Here is an 18,999-nt window from a genome sequence, read left to right as displayed (position 1 = left end):
TGATTTAAACCTATTATTATTATTGTTATTTTAATTGAAATCGAATCATCTTGTGAGTCACAAAAAGCTAATGGAGTTACACTTTCAAGAGTTGCTTACCTAATGTTAGGTGCTTAGTTAAAATTAATCAAAAATATTCAATTTAATAAACTTAAATAAGAGGAACATGTCACAGAATTTCAGTGTTCAATTTAGTAGAATCAATTTGAACATTCAATCAATCCTTCAAAAGTGCCATATTATACAAGTAAAAAGTAATAATGCGGAGGAGGGGAGTTCTACGAATTAGGAAGAGAAAAAAGTATCAGTGGTCTCCTTCTCTCCATTTTTCAGTTTGGAACATTACTCCCAATTCTTCATGCAACATTTTAAAAACCATTTACTAAGTGCTTTTCCACTTGATAACAGGTTCATAATCAGAGACTATGTGGTAACGGCTTTGTATTATTCCGAGGCGTACTATTGATTCAGATTCCACAGCTGAAGCGCTGAAATTGCGGTGTTTCCCACGGCCCCTGAAGGCAGCGGCAGATGCGGGTCTTATTTGTTCTCTCCACCAGGAGGGCGTTCCGCTGAAGAACATACACTGTGGTGAATTATGCCGGCGTACGTGCGCACTGATTCATATTTAGATGCTGCCACAGCTTAGCTGTTATCCCAGGGTCTGTGTTTTTGAACCCCGGGCCTTCCTTGATGTTAGCCTTCCTGGTGGTAACACTGCCGGGGGAAAGGCGACAGAGGAGGCCAGGCCCGAAGACATGGAGGCTAGCCGTCCTTGCAGAGGGAGTGAGCTGTAGGACGGTAGGCGCTCTCTCTCTCTCTCTCTCTCTCTTGCATTTCTTCCTCCGCTAAGAAACAATGAAAGGCAGACAGGACAGGTTATAGTACCTCTGCTTAGAGGGAGGGGAGCTTGAAACCTTTCTACCACCAGTTCTCCTTCAGTTTCAGCTTTCGGATGTTTTTTTCTGCCCGTCGTCGTGAAAAAGCCAATTTTTGAGTTTTTTCCTTATCCACACAGACAATGATGGTGGTGGCTGCAAGTCTTTTTGGCTCAGTCCGGGAATGGCTGGTCTCAGAGGTTTACTGGACCGAGAAAAACATCACACACTTGACGTTTTAACAGTTTTCTGGCTTTATTTCATATCACAGTTTCTGGCATCCAGTGTCCTCAAACGTGACACATAAATATTTAAGCACTATACAAATAACATTCAGGATGAACACATGCACTGTAAACACAACGGGTGCTGAAGCCAGATTCATCAGGTTCTTTAAAAAAAGTCTCCTCTGCATAATTATGATTAATGTAATCACTTCAGTGTGCATTTAAAATAATAATTCAATACTAAGTGTGAATTTTAGTGTTAAAAATATAAAGAGTGCATGATTGAAAGGGGCTAGGAGAGTAAATATTTGGCTAAACGAACCCTAAAGGGAGTAAATAGGCTGATATGCATGGCTGCTTATGCAAGACTTATTAAGTTCATGTCAGCAAATATTTGTTTTGTTTACTAGACAAATTTTTAAGAAAAAGGAGACTTAGTTTTGAATGAATGTCTTAAACATAACGTATGATCTCTTTGATTCAGTTAATTATAATAACTGTAATCAGCTTTTTTAGTTTAATTCAATTTTATTTATATTGGGCCAAATCACAACAACACTCGTCTCAAGTCAACCTGCATTTTAAACAAATGCAGGTATTTGTTTAAAAGATTATTATAAACTAGGCGCACAAATGTTTTAGTTAATCTAAAAAAAAGATTAAAATTAGAATTTGGGAGGAAAAAAGAACATAAAGCTAAAGTAAAGTAAAAAATGTGCAGGACATGCTGGATCTGAGTGAGCTACATGCAGAAGGTACTTTTGTTGTGATATCTGATCTTCACTTCCTAAAAACCGAATTGCAAAAACATTAAATGGAGCACTGAAAGTAACAAATTAAATTAAAACGAAACATTTTTAACACTAATCTAAGCAAACCCTCTTTGGAAACTAAAGAAAACTTACTTAAACGAGAAAATTAAATAAAAATAAGGCAGCACAGTGGTTCAGTGGTTAGTTCTGTTGCCTCACAACAGAAAGGTTTGAATCCACTGTCGGGTATTTCTGTGTGGAGTTTGCCTCTCTGGGTGCTCTGCCTTTCTATCACACTTATAATGCATGTTAGGTTAACTGGTGATTCTGAACTGGCCTCAGGTGTGAGTGATTGTCTGTTTTTTTGTGTTAGCCATGAAACACTGGCAACCTATCCAGGGTGTATCCCGCCTCTTGCAGCTGAATAAGTGATAAGCTCCTGCCTCCGCTACCTTGAATTGGTTAAATAGCAGAAGCTGGATGGAAAGAAAAATTAAATGATTCTAACCCCGTGCCCGTTTGTTTTCATTTTTGTTAAATTCTAGATTACGCTGCTGAGGATAGTTAAGGAAATACTCGATCATAACAATATAATAGAGTCACTGAAGCTTCAGGATATCAGTGTGTCCAGTTAGACCAGTGTGAATCCTTTTACACTCTAACAAAAGTAGAACTAGAGAAAAATCAGTCAGCAGGGATAAAAAGAGAGCATTGGTCTTGCCTTTTTGGGGAATTGTCTCGTTGCCTCTCCGCTGCACCTGCTGACACTTTCATTTGCACCAAACCAGGTGAAATGATTTATGCTTCTTAACTGGACACATTAATATCCCTGAAGTTAAAATGTGTTTGTATTAAACTGTGATGATCCAGCGTTCCCTTAATTCTTTGAGCAGTGTCATTTATCACAGCTTGGTAATAAACCCAGGATGACCTCGTGCCAGCATAGTAATGTTTTTATATGTTATTGATCCACAATATGTCTGCAATAGCTCACAGATGTTATTGGTATTGGAGGATTTGTTAATATAATTCCAGATGTTTGTAAATAATTCATCCGCAGCGGATGAAGATGGATGGATGTTTGTAAATACAGAACTACAAATTCAAGCACATCATCAAATTTGTTTATATTTGAGCAACTCTGGCCAAATTTAAAACATCTGAGTTTCTGAGAATTTCTAAAAGGGGGGTTGGAGGGCCTAGGGCGAGGGGCAGGGTACACCCTGGACAGGTCACCAGTCTTTCACAGGGCTAACACATAGCCACAGACAACCATTTGAACTCACATTCACACCTATGAGCAATTTAGAGTTTCCACTTAATGCATTCCCACTAACTGCATATCTTTTAAATATATATTCTTAAATTAGTTGTTGAATTACACATTTTATTTGGTGCTTTCTGCAAATGGTCTAATAACCCTAGCAAAATAATTTAATTAGCTGCCTGTCTGATGAGTTTGTGGTCTCACAGATGGACTCGGATTCCACAGTCTGCATGTTGCGACGGCACACGGGGCAGTTTTTCATCTCCTTAGATAGATCATCCAACTCACAGCAGATCTCCAAAACAGAGCAAAAACTACTGTTGTCAGCTGTGGTAGCCAGTAGAGAGTCTACAGCTAAATGATACTGAAGACATCACAACAGAAAGCTGCCCATAACTGTAGGGGATCACAAAATGGAAAGGGTGGGGTGTAGCTGGTTAATGGTGAAATGGTTAAATGAGCCAACAGATGTACTTGGTTGACCAACCCAACCTACTTTATATGTAACAAGCTGAGGTCATTTAATAAGTAGGGCTCTGTAAATATTTGATCATGTAATTAATAAGGTCAGTGATCCATTACAGTTCTCCAATCAGTTTAAGGCTGTGTAATTACTTTTGATGTAATTAGAAAGCCAGCATGTAATCCCATCCTGAAACAAATACAATATATCCAAATTAAGGTATTTCAATAACGTGTGCTATTTTGGTAGAGGTATCTGTTTTCTGTTTTATTAGATGTTCTGTTTTTTTCTATGCTGTCAGTGGTGATTTCTGAGCAGAGTTGGCCCTCCTAGTATGGACCCCGGCCACATCGGAGGGGATATGTCACCTTTGTATATGCCAAGAAAGAGGAAGCCTGTTCACTCACTTTCAAAAAGTGGAGTGCAATGTCCAGGTAAAAAAAAAAACACATCACACAGCAGCGTGCATCCATCACTGTGGCCATTTACACTGGTAAAACTTGGTAATTTCATCTTTTTAATTGTGTCTTTTTTAATACAATTTCACTTTTAAAGCTGCTGTCCAGCGAATGCCAGAAAGAGCCTGTGAAGTAAATACAGTTGGGTACTCAGAGGTAAGAATACACATCTATAATGTAAAAACCTACGTTTTTTATTGTTTCTGAGATAGTGTATGTAAGGAGCAGGCAGTCCTGCTAGCATGAACGCTGTGACTGTGTTTCCATTTTCAAGTGTGGTAATAAAAAATCAGTTAGCTTCATGCGCACAGCTGGATCTCTGCTTCACAGTTTTTTCATCGACTGTTTTAGGGGGATGAGTCCCAAACTGAAGACGGAGTAAAGATGAAGAGAACTTACAGTAGGAAAAGGTAAGAGGCTGGTTAACCTGGTGATTATACATTGTACTCTTATATAAGTCATTCACAGTAAACAGATATCATATCTAAACAAGTACACAGGTTTCAGTAAAATACATCATTGTTGATAAGTGCAATGCCTTTTAAAAATCTGCATACAGAATTCTTTTGTTTAGATTTCCTACATGATAAAAGGTACAGTTAGGATAGACTTCCTAATGAGATGAGGAAATTCAGCGTTTGCACTTGCTGCTTATCCACATGCAGATATTAACCAAATGGCTGGTATAGGTTCAGGTAGAATGAGCTATGGATCATTCAGTTTTGAATATGGTGTTAATTTAAGGCTTCAAAAGCAAAGCACAGGGCAAGGAAGTTCAAGAACAAAAAAGGAAGTCTTTGCTTTGCAAAAAAAATTTGTTACACAGAATAAACAGAGTGAAAAACATCTTACAGCAAGAAGTGAAAGGACAGAGTCTGGTACATAGAGAGTGGCAGACACAGTGAAGGAAGGACGCAAGATAAAGGTGGCAGATTAAAGAGCAAGTAATCACTCTGGCAGGAGGAAATACACAAGCTCAGGAAGCGAAGGGTGTGAGAGGATATGTGAGTATAAAATGGGAAATGATAAAAGAGAGAAAAAAGAAAGACAAAAAATGACCTGGGTCTTTAATTTTTCTTTGCACTGAAAAACTAAACAAATGGGAACACCCATCATTAATGAGTGATTAATGAAAATGAAATAAGATTAGATCTAAAAGAATCATAAAACCCGGCTCCACTGTTGTGCTCCTTCTTGGTTTTGGCTGTTTAAACTTTGTTTAATTAATTAATTTAATTCAATTTGCTACAGAATTTATGTGCAAAGTGCTTTTTTAAGTGCTGCTCAAAAGCATATATGTTTGTATTATATTAATAAACAAATAGTTCATTTATTTACCTGCATTCTGTTCATATTGTGCAGTATAGCAACTGTATATAAAAGATGAACCTAAATATTGACGCAAAAGGTGAAGTTGCTTGCACCTGTATTCTTTATAATGGCCTGAAGGGGGATCAGATTGGATGTAGCCACTAGGGCTGTGCGATATGACAAAATCGTGACATTAACACGTATATTGTTTCATGTTGTACTCTTCATTTATTTTGTGTTGTTGCAAAAACATAGGGCTGGGCAATATATCGAGTTTTTTAAAAATATCGATATATTTTCATACGAGATATAAGATGTGACAATATTGTTTATATCGATATAGTCTATGTTACGTTATAATTATACTTGTGCAGCCGCAAGTTCGCCTCTCTTTCGTCCACTTTTGTCTCTACGCAACATTACTCGGCCTCGCCTCTCTTTCACTGAACACAACTCCCCCTCCTCCCCCATAGCTTCACCTGCAGGCAATGACAAGATGAACACGGCAAATCTCCGTTAACGATTTACCGCAGATCGCCCCGTGCGTGGGGCTGGACGGCGTCAATGTGTTAGCGAGCTAACCGCGCTAACGAGCTAACTGCGCTAACGAGCTAACAGCGCTACCGACATGCAGCCCACAGGGGCTGCATGACCTAAAATCCTTTCATTTTCTCAAAAATCGACAGTGCGCCTTATGTATGAATTCTGGTTGTGCTTATTGACCGCGAACCGATTTTATGTGCTACACGGCGCTCAGCAATCTGTCAAAAAATGTTTTAGTACAACTTTGGTAAGCTACGAAGCTGCAGCGCTTGATGGATTGTCGGAGCATTACGGCTACCGAGGAGCCTCGCGGAGTGATACGTACTCTGCTTCAACATAATATTACCGTACTGTGTGTGTATAAGGGCCATAAATGGCACCTGTTAAGAGACATGGTTACAAAGAGGATTTCAAACTCCAGGCTGTCAGTCACGCCGTAGAAGTTGGGAACAGAGCAGCTGTGAAATCTGTCTGTCTTTGTTATTATGCTCATTGTCTTTTAGTTTACATTTTGACTGCACAATTGTGAGCTTTTTGTTATGCACAAAAACAACATTGTTTTCTTTAATTTATGGAGCATTATTATTTAATAAATGCTGATAATTTATTTTTGAGTAATTTCTTCATGTACATCTACGCTGTATGTTAATAAAAGTGCCTGTGTGACATCTGGGACACAGCTTTGACTAAGAACTCTCTTTTTGTTCTTACTTTATGGCTTTAAAAAGAAATATCGAGATATATATCGTATATCGCCATCCAGCTAAAAAATATCGAGATATGATTTTTTTGGGTCATATCGCCAATGACAATTCACTGTACTTACGATTTCCCTACAAAAACACACTGTTTACTGCAATTTTTCATTGCTTCAGATGACAGTTTGTAGTAGTCACTGAGGCACCACAGAAGGACCAGCCAAAACTAATCGAAGAACTTATTTCATCATAACAAGAAAATCATTGCAAATGAGCTGTGTCAGACACATGAATGATATCTAAGTTATTCTTATTTGTATTCTTAAAAAAGGGGCTACCTCTGTGTCATGGACATGATTCGGTTATGAAAAGCCTGACACGGTGTAGAAAACTGTAATGTGCCGGTTATGAAGCAAACTGGTCGAAAGATTTTACAAATGAGAAGAAAAAAACAAGCTGTCAGGTGCTCAAAATAGACCTCACTCTCAAATGTTACAACAGGTTTTTCCACATGGCACGCTATATAATAAAGACTCACAATATCTATTAATATATAGTAAAGTTATGGTTTCATGTGTTGGTCAAAACACTTGACTCCAGGTACGCAACTCTCAGCCGAAAACAAGTGTATTTGCCTCATTTATCGTGAGTCCAAAGTATTGCAGGAAATCCAGAACGTAGCATACAACACTGCAACAACAGATATGTGGACGAATTGAACCATGCATGTCTGTATGAGTTTAACGGTGCACTTTATGAGACTGGACACTCGATGTTTACAGACAGGGTAGTTTCTAATGACCATTAGTACTTTTGATGTAGTGGTTACAGAAAATCCACTATATTGTTATATATCTTTTATTTACACCCTCTGACCCACACTACAGTTAAATAATCTGTTCAGGACCAAATGAGGTTCCTGTCTCCATCAGCATTTAGAAACTTTTAATTTTAGTTTTTTTTTTTCTTTTATTAGGTATGAGGACCTCCAGAGTGTTTCCCTGGGAACAGTAGATTACTCGACAACCAGCTGTTCTGTGATGTCATCAGATGGCCTGGCCAATGGGTCAGACCCAGGGTCCATCGGTCCGCCCACTGCAAGGCTCCCTCCAAGACTGGTCGCGAAGGATGTTTGGCCTCAAGGCCCAGAAGCTAGCGGGGAGCAGTCCCAGCCTCATGATCAGAGCTGGAACTCCAGCAGGGAGCGAGGACCTGACGCCTGGGCTCCAGGCAGAGACCGACCCCAGGACCAGGTGTGGAACTCTGGCAGAGACAGAGGGGGACACTCCAGTCAGGACCAGATATGGATTCCAGGCAGGGACAGAACTCAGTGTGGGCCGGATCAGTCCTGGATGACAGGCCGGGAGCGGGGTCCTGATCAGGGCTGGGCAGCTAGCAGAGATCAAGGACAGGATCAGGCCTGGAATGGAGGCAGAGATCCAGGAAGGGACCCGGACTCGTCAGGGCCGGAGCAAGGGTGGGGTACTGGCCGAGGCCCAGATCAAGCCTGGAACAACACAAACAGGGATAGAGGGAACGTGTGGAGACCTGGTAAAAATGACCATATGGACTGATTTTGTTTTGAACACTGTGAAATGTCGTAAAATAATATGAGCTTCTTTCATGATATCTGCAAGCTACAAGCGAAAACCAGAACCTATAACACATGTGCGAGTGACAGCTTATAAGAGAAGTGCAGGCGATATATGTGCAGAGTAGATGTCATCATTTAGGTTATGATTTTTGATTTTGTCTAATTTTTAAGACTTGAACATGAAAAAGGTCCAGAGGCCAGAGATGGAGCCAAGCCCCGCACCCAATAACTTCACACAGCCACCAGAGGGCAGAGAATCCTGTAAGTTTTCAAGGAGTCTGCATTTAATGCATAACTGAAAACTCTATATGTTACATTTCTATCTCACATATCTGTTTCATGCTGCTTTTTTTGTCTTAAACTGAATATTATTTCCTTATTAATAATACTTAGGACTGAAGTAACTTTATAAATCAGAACTATAGTTAGACATAAATCAGGAATTTGAAAAGTTGTTTCACAGTTTGTCCCTAACCATTATGGGAAAACAATATGAGGCCGTTTTCTCAAGTGCACCACCTTCCTTTCAGTCTTGGCAGCAGTACTATCAGCCACTAATTTGTTTTGGCAGAGCGTCTGGCACACCATAGCCAATGACTGTTTCACTGTTTGATCAGAGAATCATTACAGAGAAGCATTTTCCCCTCATTGTAACTTATCGTGAGGTTTCTCTAAGAGCCAGGCTTTCTGTAGCAGGAATGCTGTAATCATAATTCAACAACCAACAAGCATTCATGCATTGAAAAGAAAACATTGTATATACTTGTATATATCTGTGTATCTTTTATCTTTTATTTCTAAAGTAATTCAATATAAAATTCTACATGCTGCTAATGGAGAGATGACAAACTTTGGCAGCAGTCTCTGCATCTAATCAATAAGGAAATTTGACCTTATTAAATAATAATTATGATAAAATAGTATAAAAAGAAAAATAAGCTTGATTGCATCCAGTCATTCAGTGTGAATCTTGCAGGTTCAGATGCTGCCAGTGCTGGTCAGGCCTCAACAGCTCAGCCGAACGAAGACCAGAAGCCTTCAATCCTGCCGGCTAAGAAGGAACCTCCTACTTATCCTCCAGGTCAGAGCAGCAGCTGTTTACCACAGATTTATGTGATTTAATAGAAAGTAATCTTATTACACTATGTTTTATGTGCACTTCTTTGATTGAAACTGTCAATAGGCTTTATCTGACTGCATTTTTCTTGCTTCACACAAGTATGAGTTTTAAAGGGGATTCGGGGGGGTGGTATTTTATCTTGATTTAAACTGATTGTAAGAAATTGAAAAAGATCTTGCTAAAACTTTTATTAAATTTGAATGATTAAAAGTGGGTGCTGAAGATAATCTGTGATTTAATCAAAATATTATTATTATTATTAAAATAGGTAAGGAGTAAGCTGCTTCTTTTTGTGAAGCTCTGTGCGTCGTGTAAAGTTAAAAAAAAAGGAAAAGTTGCCTATTTGTTGACATCAACTAGGAAGCCAAGAGGAACGCTGGCAGCTCCAGATTGTTGCCAAAGGAAGAGTCACCTGTCCAAAGTGTAAAAGTGTGAGCAGGAAGACTGTGGAGGGGCTGAAGAAACACATGGAGAACTGCCGACTGGTGAGCCCTTCATGCATAATAGTGACATTAGAGTTTTGGACCATCTAGCAGGAGCCTTCTGCTTTACTGTTTCTCCTGGAAGACTCTAATAATTAGTTATTACTAGTAATGACATTATTTGGAATAATTGGAGTAAATAAATTATGCTTTGTATGTTTTTTTTTATAATTTTTTCCAGGATGTCAATTTTCTATGAAACACATTCTGCGCTGAAACCAGTTCACACACTCTTCATATTAAGCATCAAGTTTTTAAAAAATGAATGGGTCTGTAGTGTGGTTTGTGCTTTACATTTGCACTGGGAAAACCTAGTCTGACTAATATTTCCATAACATAAAATCTGCTTGTGTTCTTTGCTGGTGTAAATGTTTACCAAATGAAAAAGTCACTGTGTCACTCTGTTATCTGTAGCAACCTTTTACCTGCCAACACTGTGGGAAACAGCTCAAGTCTTCAACAGGGATGAAGTATCACATCATGGCTGACCACAGCCACTTGGTAAGACTACTCAGAAATAAACATTTTCAGTCTTAGTTTAGTTTAGTTTAGTTTATTATGGTTTTACTGAGTTTGTTGCTACCTTTTCCTGCTTTTGTAGCCTTCAGCTGATGATGCCAAGGACCTGGATGATCGTGCTATAAAAGACAAGCTACGTAAAATCCTGAAGAGATTGGGCAAATTAAAATGTTCCAAAGAGGTAAAATTTGCACGGATTGTGCTGTTTTAAGAAAGGAGATTTGATGAAAGTAAGATAAAAGATTAAACTGGTGGTGTGAAAAAATGTGGGGGTTTTTTCTTTATAGGGTTGTAATGCTGCATTTACCAGCATCATGGGCTACGTGTATCACATGAAGAAGTGTGGAAAGGAGGAGTCTGAGCTGGAGAAAATGCTGCTGAACTGCTCTCACTGTGGGAAGACGTATAAATCCAAGGCTGGTCTAGAGTATCACCTGAAATCAGAGCATGCTCCTGTGAGTCATATATGTCATCGAAGCCACTAAATACTATAAAAATTGTAATTCGTTAATACTCTTCATTCAAATTTAAATTAATAGACAATTAGACAAGATGCCAGCCTTGTTTTATCACCTGTCCTTTTAATTCGAGTGTCTGTGAAACTCTTTGTGCCTCATCTCCATTAAGTTTATTCTCTTGGTTCATCCAGACACCACAGAAGACTGAGGAAGATGAGGCACTGAAGGCTCAGAGGGAGGCTAATCCAGAGAGGACGCCCAGCGGCAGGGTGCAGAGAGCCTCGGCCCAGGTGGCCAACTTCCACCTGGCTGAGATTGCCAACAATGAACTGCCCAAAGACTGGCCCAAGAGGAAGTTTCAGTCCGACCTGGTACCAGATGACAAGAAGGTAAGAGAAGATTCACTAAAATTGAGTTTGTACTAAACATAAATGCATTTCTTCTTTCTCCTGACGCTCTTTTCAGTTGAAATATGCCCGACCCGGCCTCCCTGCCTTCAGCCAGGAGGTGCTGAGGAAGTGGAAGAATGAGGTGAAGCTGCAGAGGAAAGTCCAGTGCCCCAACCAGGTAGAAAACAACAAGTCTTATTTTTACCTGTTTAATTGAAATCAGCAGACTTATTTATTTTCTTATCTGAGTAATTGGATCAAGATGTCAAGAACAAGTATAATTAGCATAACTTTGCCGGTTCGATCCCCAGCTCTGTCTGGCCTGGTCATTGTGTCCTTGGGCAAGACACTTCACCCTACTGCCTACTGGTGTTTGTTGGCCGATGGAGCGATATGGCAGTCTCGCTTCTGTCAGTCTGCCCCAGGGCAGCTGTGGCTACAACTGTAGCTGCCTCCTCCAGTGTGTGAATATGAGAGTGAATGAATAGTGGAATTGTAAAGCGCTTTGGATGCCTAGAAAAGTGCTATATAAATGCAATCCATTATTATTATTATTTTTTCAATAACCTGAAATGTTTCTCTTTGTAAATGTATGTTTTTAAAGAGATATATGGAGATATTTTATATTTTATTTTATGTCATATATACACTGTTGCATTGGTGAACATTCATAGTAAACATGGCCGAAGTTTCAAATAGAGAGGTCAGTGTATGTACAAGTAATCCCTGTGGATGTGTATGATGTCAAGGGGAGCAGATGTCCATAACATGGTTAACACAGTATTCAAAGCCCATAATATAACAGAATGTGTGTCGTCCTCAGGGTTGCGGTTGCACCTACACGAGTGTGTCTGGACTCAAAGCTCATCTGGGACTCTGCACAAGGGTTTGTCTCTTTTTTTCTTTGTTTAGGAAATAACAAACCTACAAACTTTCTAGGATTAGCAATACATTAAATGACACCAGGTATAGTTAAGTTGAAACTCATCAATGTATTAGCATGAAACCCTTCTAATGCTTCATCTGGACCGGCATTTACATGTGCTTTTAGTCAGCTCCTCAATTTTTTGGGATGATTCCTGTAAATTAAAGAATGAAGTGTTAAATTTGTAAAAGCTGCTTTGAACAGAATTTTGAAAATGTGTGTATTTGTAAAATTATTCAGTCAGTTACTCAGACCATTAAGTGAAATATAAAAGTCAGTGCACTATGCGCAGTTAATACTTTATATGCATTAAATTCTTATAATCTTTTCAAGGCTGCTTTTTCCTGATCTGATTTCAGGGCGACTTTGAGGCCGGTAAATACAGATGTCTGATCTGCAATAAAGAGTTTAACTCTGAAAGTGGAGTGAAATACCACATCAACTCTGTCCATTCACAGGTAATGAAAAGTTCACAAGTTTCTGGCTTGAGCCTTTTTTTTGTAACTATATGTAGATGACATTGCCATGAATGCATATACTCTATATCAGGGGTTGGATATGAGCAGCTCCATAGTGTAGTTGTTTAAACTCATCAGGAAAGTTTTTACTAAAGTCATGAATAAAGTGATGTCTCAGACTTACAACAGCAGAATCAGATTTCTTTTTGCAAACAGACGAGCTGCCCCCTTCTGGCCTATAATGCAATAAATAATAAATAATGCAAGTTTAGTGTATGTTATATAATAGCACCCCTTCGTGCTGCATGTATCTCAACAGGATTGGTTTGTGACGAACAAAAAAGCCTCCAAGAAGTTTGAGAAGTTCCTTAAAAACCAGCCCAAAGAGGTCGTCCGTAATGTGGATAAGCAGACTGTTGATCAGTACCACCATCATCACCTGCAGCATCATCCTCATCATCATCAGCAGCAGCACCATCAACAACACTCACATCACCACCATCATCAGCAGCAGCAGCACCACCAGCTCCAGCACCAGCCTCTGCAGCACCCACTTCAGCCGCTGCATCACCTCCAACACCAAACTCAGTACCTCCATCCAGAGAGGCAGAACCTTCCTCCACAAGTGGACCCCCAGCCCCAACAGCCGATGCTCCAGTACACCAGTTTGGAGCCTCCTCCGGGGCCAGTGTGGGTCGATATGGACCACAGAGGAGCCGTGCTGGGGCCGGAGCAGGCCCCGATCGAAATGGAAATGGCTGACAAACCTGAGGAGGACAGTGGTGGGATGGTGAAGGATACAAGGAGAGGGAAGGAGGAAAAAGGAGTAGATGTAGGGGAGAGGGGGAAGGCTGATAGGAAGCAGAAGGATTGCTTCACTTTCGGCGGTAGCAGCAGAGGCGGAGGTTGTGGGCGCAGCAGTAGCAGTAGCAGCAGCAATACCGGCAGCTCATCGAGCGAATCGGAGGTCGAGCAGCAGGAGCGGCAGAGACAGATTGACCAGTGGAGCCTGAAACGACCGGGCATCATGGGCCTCTCGCTGAGGCTGGAAAGCGACAGAGAAACATTTAAAAAGACCTAAAAAAACACACTTTCCTTCACATTTCAAATGTCTGCAGCTGATTTGAATGGAAGTAGAAAAACGGTGAAGCGAGAAAAACGTCTGCATAAGTTTTCCACAAGACAAACCTGTGAGACGGCAGCTGAGACAATTCTGTAACTGATGGAGATGTGTTGCATCCACCTTTCGGAAGTGACGGTGGATGCCTTGAAGACATGTTCTCAAGCTGTGAGCGTGGAAAGCTCAGACTGCTCGTTTCCAGAGGCTGTTTCTGTCTTGAAATGGTTGTCGTTGTATAACCTTGAGAAATGTAGTTTATCGTGTTTATCTGTAACAGATTGTTTTCACCAACTTTAATTGTCTTATTGTTTTAAAAGGTTTCATAAAACTCTTCTTGTCTTTCATGTTTTGATTTAAATGGTAAATGGCCTGTATTTGTATAGCGCTTTACTCAGTCCCTATGGACCCCAAAGCGCTTTACACTACATTCAGTCATCCACCCATTCACACACACATTCACACACTGGTGATGGCTACATTGTAGCCACAGCTGCCCTGGGGCGCACTGACAGAGGTTAACCTGAACAGAGACTGCCAGGTGGAGTGTTTACTTGTAATTGTCTAGTCACGCTCTCTGAAGACATTCTGTGCCTCTCGAGTATGATTAGTATAACTTCATACTACTCATCACTTTTAATTATGACTGATCACCATCCTTGGTGAAGTAATGTTGGAAATGACAGGATCACTGTTCACTGGCTTGGATTCTTCTGTCTGTCTGATGTTGTTTTCATTTCAGATTTTTTTTATATAATTTTGTATTTAGTTGCCATTCTTAAGTGAAACCTGCTGCCAGTTTACAGACTTTTTGGCATGTACATGTGACATATAAGTAGCATTGAAGCAAATCTAATGTAAAAGGAAAGAAATGAAAATAACATTGTATCAACCAACACTTTATTTCCTAAAGTGTACTGGAAACATCAGTACTGTTCTTATTAAGTGCAAAACAGCTTAAGCAAGTAATTGTGTCCATTGTATGACTGCAACTCATATCCATCAGTTACAGAATATAATGAGCAGTCTGAAACCACGTATCACCAACACATCTGGAAATTCCCTCCTAAACTGAATCTCTTGTTCCTGATAATGTTCTGATAATTTCTTGAGAACTTGAAGGCCATATTACACATTTATTTTCTTATTTTGCTTTTGATATTAGTGAATATATGGCACAAAATGTCCAGTTTTTCGCTATAATCACTTCTAAACCTCTGGTAAAGATTTCATGCGCATAAAATCAGTAACATTTTCCTTAATCCTGTGAACAAACTGACAAATTAACCAAGCACACAGCCTCCTTAGTGGAGGTAGCTACAGGATGTACCCCCGGTTAATTAAAGCTCTGTTCGTGTAGGATTATTTGATGTAACCTGTGAAGTCGGAAACCTTAGAAAATTTGTTATGTACCAAGAAACAGAAACAAACATAGTTTAATTTGTTTGCGTAGAAATTAACCCGTGAGTGACATGGCGTGATTTTTTGTTCTTTTATTTTTGTTGAAATGTAAGAATCCTTTATTTGCCAAAACCTGGTTCAACGTCAGCAGTTAAAAATAATCTTAACTCAAGTTATGCGTGTGTTGCTTTATTGGCTTTATTAGATAAGTGCAGTGAAGAGTGACAGGAAAGTGGAGGGAGAGAAAGAGGTCAGATTCAAACCTGGGCTGGCCGCTCCCAGCAACACAGTGTATGGTGACCTATACCAAAAAAAAAGAAAAACATCAGTAAATGTTAAAAACAACTATTTTGTCTCTTCTTTATTTCACATTTTTATGTCACATTTGATTATGTTGTGCAGACCTTCAGTCAGAGTGCATGCATCCTCCCAGCTCTCCTCCACTGACATAAATGCAGCTGACTGGGGTGTGATGAATGGAAGCTAACTGTCATGTAACATGAAGGATATTCACTCTTATTTAACCGACAGCATGTAGCCTAATGTTTATGTACTCTGTGTTTTGTATCTCCTACAGTGGGAAATTGTCATGTCAATCAGTTCTGTGATGTTTTCCTATAAATGTGCATATTTCTTTACAAATTTATTTTGAATGTATAAATGTGTTTAGTTCTTGTTTCTCTCATTTCTTCTGCACTCCCATAGAGCTGGATAAATGAACCATTTAACACAAATTGTCTCTTAATCAGTGAAATTATGTAAAATGAAAAACACCCATGACTGTATTTACTGTGTTTGATTTTCTTTAAAGTGCTTTAACTCTCTTTACCCTCCATCAGATGCCTTTAGGATGAATAGTTGGTGTTGTTTTAGTCTCAAATTAGAAAACGCATAATTTTTTATTTTTATTATTGTTATTCTCTGTTAATTTTAAGTGTTGGTGAACATTTGGTTCTGAGTTGTGTCAGGACCTCTGCATACTTACTTGCAAGTCTCTTTTTTTTTTCATTTTTAGACTGTTAAGACTGAAAAGTCTTTAAAACATTAATTTTACTTTAGTTTTATATAGTTTTATATCTGTCTTTGTCACTAACCACTGCAGATTTCTTTTGATGGTGTTTGTACGTATGAGGGAAATAATTATAAGACTTAGTTTCTAATCTTTGTGGGTTGTGATCTCATGAAGTGAAGCCAGCATCTACCTTCATGAGAGATTGCGTTTTCTTTGTGGTCACTTTATTAGGTACACCTGTCCAATCTTAATTCGATTCAGTTCAACTCTCCGAATGTAAAGCCTACTTTCTGTCTAAAATATTGAGGGTTTGCTTAATATATGAATTATTTTGTATTGTAATATGATGGACGAGAACATTTTTATCATGATGAGCTCTATAATAAACACAATAGCACATTTCTGATATTCTTCAACATAATCTACACATAAAAGTAGATTTTTTAGAGCCGAAATAATTTACAAGATAACTGATACCGATAGCTGCTGGAGCCAAAACAGTAAAACTCCTGTGACAAAATAGCTTGAATGAATTAAAATAGCTCAACAAAATAGCCCAATTAAAGAGAAAACAAATGAGCTCAATTAAGCTCAACGGGTAAAATTATTAATATTTCTCCTTCTTTTGGGTGTTCACTTTCGGGGGTTACCACAGCACATCATCCTCCACATTCTTAGCCTCTAGGTCAGGGGTAGGGAGAGAGCCGGTGTCCTGCAGGTTTTAGATCTCACCCTGGGTCACCACACCTGAATCTGAAAATGATTAGTTCATTACCAGGCCTCTGGAGAACTTCAAGACATGTTGAGGAGCTCATTTAGCCATTTAATCAGCAGTGTTGGATCAAGGACACATTTAAAACCTGCAGGACACCAGCTCTTGAGGCCTGGAGTTCCCTACCCCTGCTTTAGGGTCACACCAACAATCTCCCTGTCCATCCATAAAACTTCTCTGGGTTTTTCTTTTTCCACTTACCTTTCAGCTCCATCATCATCATCCTTTCTCCACGGTCCCTGCTCTACACGTCCAAACCCTCTCAGCATTACCTTTCTAACTTTGTCTCCAAACCTCTTAACCTTTGATGTACTCATTTCTAGTTCTGTCAATCCCCTAAATACAATAAAAGAACAACAATACAGTAGAAAGCTGAGAAGAATTCAGTTAAATAGATCACATTCAGTAACTCAAAATAAAATAAAAGTGACTTCCTAAATGTAGCAAAAAGTGTATACGTACAGCTCGTTTATGATGCTGAAAAGGGTCATTTGGGGGGATTCCATTCAAAACTTTCCAGTAACGCCTTACAAAAGCTTATTACCCCTAAGACACTTCTGAGTCACCATGACCTACTGTACTGTAATGCTACTCTGCTACAGGTGCTGCAAACAGTGCTGATAGTGGAGAGGAAACAACTCCTAAACTTACTAAACTCTAAATGACTCTGAACACCTTTATCTGCTTTATGTTCAATAAAAATAAAGTTCTGATATAAAATCATATCAAACAGCAAACTGTATACGTCAATGTATGTGTTACAGGTTAATACAGGGCAGTAACGTCATTGAACTGGTACATTCATCAGGGTTTACAGAGCTGTTGTTTTGACTTGCTAAAGATTGCACAAAGTTACCTTATCAGTTAAGGTGAGGTGTTGATGCTGTGGTTTCTTCAGAGACCTAAAAGTGTGGCTTATAAAATATTAAGCGAAGATTAGAAGGACTGTGTAAAAAATTAGACAATTTATGTTTTATTATTTCTCCCCCCTTTTTTATGGCAGTCATATTTATAATAAACTTTGTTCTCACCCTGGATGCACTTTGGCATGTGTCACAGCACAAATGAAAGCAGACTTGCATCAGCCTTTTCTATTTGACTAAACATTTGACCTATTTAATAACTGAAGCTCTGCATTTTATGGGATAACACCGAAATATGTTTTCACCATAACAAAACTATTAAGGTCAGTGTGGTTCAAACTTTGCTTTTTCCTGCTGTCTTCCTGTCCTTATATTGTAGACCAGCATCTGTTAATGCTGGAGCACAACTCTGACATCTAGTGTGAGTTTTTATTCTAATTTTTTCTGTTCCATTCAACTGGAAAGAAGTAGTGAGAGGCGCTCAAGATTTCCATTTGATATTAGTAATGTAAACATGATTTGATCTCAACCTCCTGTTAAGTGATTGATTTCTAAGAGGTTTCAGTTCAATGGTCATACTAGAAGTAATGCTGGGAGCAGAAGTAGTTTATTGTTGTTGAAGTGTTTTTAATGAACTGACAAATGATAATGATGAAAACTGATATCTTGTGACTCAACTTTTAACCCTCTTCAAAAAAAACAACAGTTCGATATCCTGTATTGTCCAGGCCAGATTTAAATAAAGGTTCAGTCCGTTAGTAGCCATGTAACATCTGTAAACAGACCAAGTGACTGATTTTTTTTAATTTTATGAGACATGATTTTTATTCAAGTGACAACATTTATTCAACCATTAACACCACATTGTTTTTTTATTAGAAGTTATGTGCTGCTGTTGCATAGTACTGGCAGTGTTATAACAACATAATAAAGATGTATTCATGCTCATTCTGTGTCTTAATAATACTGAGTGGAGGCTGGCATAAAGAGTGATAGGTGAAGGATTAACCCCACTGCATTCCCCAGTAGAAATGCCTGTCTTAATTCATATCTTTTAAATCATGGCTCTTCTTTCTTGACTGCAGCAGTGGTATTCACATCTCAAATCATCTCAGATTATTGCTCCATCGTTGAAACTTTAACCCGACAAATTTGGGGTTTGCTCTTCCTTGACATCTTATTTGAACTGTGGCTGTGCATCAGGCAGGTTTGAGGAGTCCCAGTCCCAGGCTGCTGGACACTGGCGCCACTGGCACCAGTGTCCAGCATCAACAGATATACAGGTCCATTTT

The 18,999-nt window shown here is 39.1% G+C and overlaps 1 protein-coding gene across 1 annotated transcript; it reads left to right on the top strand.

Annotated features, from left to right (window-relative positions):
• The first annotated feature begins 527 nt into the window (after positions 1-527).
• znf512 (zinc finger protein 512) lies at positions 528-16,825 on the top strand. Its single transcript, XM_085382147.1, has 16 exons — positions 528-801; positions 3,889-4,021; positions 4,143-4,201; positions 4,397-4,455; positions 7,574-8,148; positions 8,363-8,452; positions 9,168-9,272; positions 9,672-9,796; positions 10,208-10,294; positions 10,395-10,493; positions 10,600-10,767; positions 10,962-11,159; positions 11,236-11,337; positions 11,983-12,045; positions 12,444-12,542; positions 12,862-16,825. The coding sequence occupies exons 2-16, from the start codon at positions 3,922-3,924 to the stop codon at positions 13,621-13,623; spliced, it is 2,691 nt and encodes an 896-aa protein (XP_085238273.1). The 5' UTR covers positions 528-801; positions 3,889-3,921; the 3' UTR covers positions 13,624-16,825.
• The last annotated feature ends 2,174 nt before the right edge of the window (positions 16,826-18,999 follow it).

Source organism: Rhamphochromis longiceps, linkage group LG15 (genome assembly GCF_057381845.1).
Source record: "Rhamphochromis longiceps isolate RC_006_pf linkage group LG15, R_longiceps_female_GT1.1, whole genome shotgun sequence".
In the NCBI taxonomy this organism is placed as follows: Eukaryota; Metazoa; Chordata; class Actinopteri; order Cichliformes; family Cichlidae; genus Rhamphochromis; species Rhamphochromis longiceps.
This window is presented reverse-complemented; position numbering and strand designations above follow the sequence as displayed.

Coding starts and splice junctions, on each gene's coding strand:
- znf512 (XM_085382147.1), top strand. CDS start 3,922: ATGGACCCCGGCCACATCGGAGGGGATATGTCACCTTTGTATATGCCA. Junction 4,202..4,396: donor ATACAGTTGGGTACTCAGAG/GTAAGAATACAC, acceptor CGACTGTTTTAG/GGGGATGAGTCCCAAACTGA. Junction 8,453..9,167: donor ACCAGAGGGCAGAGAATCCT/GTAAGTTTTCAA, acceptor TGAATCTTGCAG/GTTCAGATGCTGCCAGTGCT.